Below are 4,404 nucleotides of genomic sequence, written 5' to 3'. Positions count from 1 at the left end.
ATATTTAGCTGTTTATATGAAAAAAGGCATTCAGTCAATTTAAACTGACTGGATTAAATTGCAGTTGATAAAAATTTCAGTTTAGTCTAGACTTTAGGGAGATATAATAGGTGGCTGAAGTGCAGATCTGATGTTATTCAAGTAATAATATATGGAAAGCGGTCACACAGTTATTTTCCTATTCATAATATTTAAGCAAGGATTTCAGTTATAATTTCTAGTGTCTTTAGGGTAGAATGTTTGTTCATTATTTTATAAATTGTTTTATCTTAATTGATATTTTGTCAATATGTAATTTACATTAAATTATCAAATACGAAAAAGTCTATGCAAATTACAATTAAAAATCATTAGGAAGTGTAATATCTTTTTAACAACACCAGTCAGTTTGCATATTTTTGAAAAGATGAGACAATTATGTATTCCTTGAGCATTTTGTGTTAGCATCAAAAATAGTATCTGCTGAAAAATACATCAATTACAAAGGAAGCTTATGTTGCTTGCTTGCTGTATTGCAATCATGTGAAATTTAGACAAGAACAATTAAGTGAAATAATTTAATTTTCATTCATTGGCAATGAATTGTTTGATTGTGAATGGACTGCTTTGAGTAGTTCTACTTTTTGGACCTCTACAAAAGAGAAGAGCAAAAAATTGAACGTTTCTTGTTAATAAACAATGCTTAATGTAGATAAATTTTAGATATTGAAATGAAATTTCAAAAATTATTTATAAAAATGAAGTATTGAACTTTACCTTGTTGTAAGACAACCTTTCATGCAGCTTTCAATGGTTGTTTTACTTAAATAGATTGTATCTGATTTTTCATGGCAGCTTTCACTGCAAAATTGTTGAAGCAGTGCATCTGCAATTGGTGCAGCCTGAAATTAGCAAAAATTATATTAATATGTTATTGTAATAAATTTCATTTTTACGGAAAAGGAAATTGATCAATCAATTGAATAAAGTAAATTTAATAATTCAATAAGTAAATTAAGCAAAACAAACTTCATGAAAAAAGCATTCTTTTCTGCATATTGCCTTTTTTATCGGTTCCACTTGTTCACATTTATCAGTGCAATATTTCACTACGACAAGTACGTTTTGTATCTAAATTTTAGTAATATTCATATAACTACATAAAAATTAAGTGATAAAATTAATAACTTATTGAAATAATTATTATTTCAATAAATAATTAAATATATTGCACTTAAAACATTTCATGATATTGCCAGAAACAAAAGCAGTTTACCGGATCTATGTTGCTTTTCACTGCTGTGTGGAAAATGCAAAACGAAAAGATGAAGACAAGTGCAGAGTAATTCATGACTGGTGAATGATTCTTTTTTCGTAAATTCTACCGTTTTTAAAAATGAATTTAAAATTTAAACAGCTGATTGCTTGAAATAAAATTAGTGTTTAATGTTCAATGTTGAATTGAAATTAATGAAAAAAAATCATTCATTAAAAACTTCAACACACTGTCATTAACAAATTGCAATGGTTTCTATTTTTGAACAATAATGAGTCGTACATTTTAATTAGCAATTTATTTCTTATCTAAAATTTGCATCTTCAAAATACAAAGAATTGTTGTACACTGTATTTATCCATATTATATGTGGTAAAAAGGAAATTAAAAGTCTCTGAATTTAGACAATAGTTGTAAAAATATTGCCACAAAAATCATGAATGAATTTGTTTCTAAAATTGTTTTTATTATACATTTATATATTATTATACATTTGGAATTTGCATTTTAACAATTATTAAAATGCATTTATTTAAATTTTCCTTATATTTACTTATTTCTTGAATGTTTTAAGAAAAACAGTATAATTAATAGATTATGAAATATAACACAGCATTTATCAATGTGGAAAAGTAAAATTCAGTGACCAACTGTTGCGTACTTTCAATGATTAAGCAGCAATCTTTTCATTTAAAAAATTTCACAGAAAAGTTTTTAAAAAATAATATAAAATGTCGAATGCATTATTGCAAATTTGATAGAATATTTTTTGTAAAATTATGCAATGTGTTTAACGCTTTGATTATAATTCAACCTAGGTGCTAATCAGTTTTTCATTATTAGAGACAATTAAAATTGTACTTATTTACTTTCTAGTAAACTGATGTAATTGCCGCATTTTGAGAAAAACGACGAAATGTAGTTTAATAAATAGCACCTTAATTATACTTGCATTTCACCATAAACAGCCATTAGTGATATTTTTATTTTCACTTTAGCAGTACTGAAAAATGAACAATAATTAAATGATGTCATTTATTTAAACGTAAATAAAATCCATTTTCTCACTGATGTTATATTCTCTCAGTAGGAAAATTATTATTTTTAATACATAGCTTCCCATAAAATATAAAAGAAGATGATTTTGAAAAATATGTGGAACTAACTTTCAATGAAGAAATAAGAGTATACAAATCGACTGAACTCATATAAATGATCGGCAGAATTATGAGAAGGAAAATGATGCTGTCACGATTTATTACAACAACAAGAACAACACACATTTAAAGTACACAAATATTTTATTTCAGACCACAGAACACAAAAATAGTCAAATGAACACTGAACAACAGGTACAATATTTTCCCAATTGCAATAATTATGAATAGAAAATGTTTTATAGGATGCGATATCTCCTTCTCTTCAAAGAAATAATCGTCCAAATAATTTGCTTTTCTGTGAACATGGCCTGGTAATCTGACTTTTCATTTGCTAGTTTTTTCCACCTTCTTTTCCTCGTTATCCATTTCAGCAATGTCTTTCTTTTCATTGTAGTCTCTGCGTCTGAATCTTGATCTTCTGTAGAACCGCTGAATCACTGCTCATCGACACTTTCTGCCTCTTTCTATTTCGAATGTATTTTTATTTTCCATCTTTTCAAGTTTGCATTAAATAACTTCGGCTTTATCGTACATCAGTACAACAGTATACTGATTTTATGTGCACCACTGGATGGTTTGGCCGGTTAAAAGCAAGGCATAGCATTTGCAGTGGACGACTATGTAGCGAAGCAAGGTCTTCAAAGACTAAAAACGTTGACGACTGGTTCAATTCAGTATGGCCTGAATTAATAGCAACAGTATAAAGCGCAGGGAAAGCTTTTCTCAATTTGATGAAATTTCTGAACTTGATATCAACTATGTAAATACAGACGCCGCTGTTGTTACGTCTGATGTACCAAAAATAAATAACGTGGTAAGTGACATCCATTGCATAAAACAAGAGGACAGTGACGACTCTGACACGGATACAACAACAGCTGAAAGTATCCCGTTGAAAATGTGCCCGGAATGAAATGAATGCGTTGACCATCTGGAGCGATTTATCGAAGCTACGGAAAGTGCTGACGAAGAAATTTTTAAGGCCATCACTGTCGTCAGACAATTCGTCGAAGATCACAGACCAAAATTGAAATTAATAATGTTGAAAGATTTTTTCAGCATAAATTAAGTTCTTGAATAAATGGGTGTGAATCAACCACTGCCAGGCGCATAACAAATCTGGAAAAATTGATGTGCACTCACGTAGATGAGAATTCTGGCCATCGACATGACAATCCTTGAAACCATTGAAATATGCATGTCACCAACGAGATGCGACAAAAAAGCAACTTTGTCCACTTTGTATAAGCCACGCAGTGTATTTGAATCAAGCAGATGAGATGACAGACAGATCAGCTCATCTGATTCGAGCATTGTAAAATATTTCAATTCACTCTTCAATAGAAAGTGATTCACACATCTATTTTTATCCACAAGCATACTGTATCTTTATAATCATCCATACAGCTAAATTTCATCATGTGGTTTCGTTGGATGCACAGCGAATGATGTCCACTCGATTGGATGGTTGTTGTTGTTGTTTGTCCATTCCGTATTTTTTTTCCAATAACCTCACCAACGTTGACATTCAACCAAACAGCGGTAGTCGGTGCCATAAGAAAATCAGTTTCACTTTTCTATCCAATCTTTGAATGAAGACTTAAGTGAATTCTTCAACGGTTGTCAATATTTCATCGATTATCACATTTCAAAAAGTGTTGAATCAAATCTGATCAATCAAACATGAATGATCATTTTCCAATGTATCGAAAACACAATATCAGCCGATTCAATCTAATCAAGCTATCACAAAATACAGTCTTGGCTGTAGCAAACTTTATCTGCTGAACGACGATCCAACAAACATACGAAACAATGTCTCAAAACAACCAACGCGTGCACACGTTCAACAGCGACTGAACGCACTGAACGCGCACGCCAAGCACAATCTGCGCTTGGTCGCTATTCAGGTTCGGTTTTATACTACGCCTACGCGCTACTCTGCTTCTTCCTGTTTTCATCAGCATTTCGCCGGCGTAGTCTCTTTTC

General features: G+C 30.8%; 2 protein-coding genes across 2 annotated transcripts; one reads left to right on the top strand and one right to left on the bottom strand.

Annotated features, from left to right (window-relative positions):
- The first annotated feature begins 1,225 nt into the window (after positions 1-1,225).
- On the top strand, positions 1,226-3,328 carry Tsp_13052 (hypothetical protein). Its single transcript, XM_003367759.1, has 5 exons — positions 1,226-1,321; positions 2,566-2,607; positions 2,658-2,726; positions 2,917-2,998; positions 3,186-3,328. Exons 1-5 carry the CDS (start codon positions 1,226-1,228, stop codon positions 3,326-3,328), a joined length of 432 nt encoding a protein of 143 aa, XP_003367807.1.
- Positions 3,329-3,507: 179 nt separating this feature from the next.
- Tsp_13051 (hypothetical protein) lies at positions 3,508-3,971 on the bottom strand. Its single transcript, XM_003367758.1, has 3 exons — positions 3,798-3,971; positions 3,559-3,750; positions 3,508-3,534 (listed from the first exon to the last, which is right to left on the bottom strand). The coding sequence occupies exons 1-3, from the start codon at positions 3,969-3,971 to the stop codon at positions 3,508-3,510; spliced, it is 393 nt and encodes a 130-aa protein (XP_003367806.1).
- Between the last annotated feature and the right edge of the window lie 433 nt (positions 3,972-4,404).

The sequence above is a fragment of the Trichinella spiralis genome, assembly GCF_000181795.1.
Source record: "Trichinella spiralis strain ISS 195 chromosome Unknown Scfld3727, whole genome shotgun sequence".
Lineage (NCBI taxonomy): Eukaryota > Metazoa > Nematoda > Enoplea > Trichinellida > Trichinellidae > Trichinella > Trichinella spiralis.
This window is presented reverse-complemented; position numbering and strand designations above follow the sequence as displayed.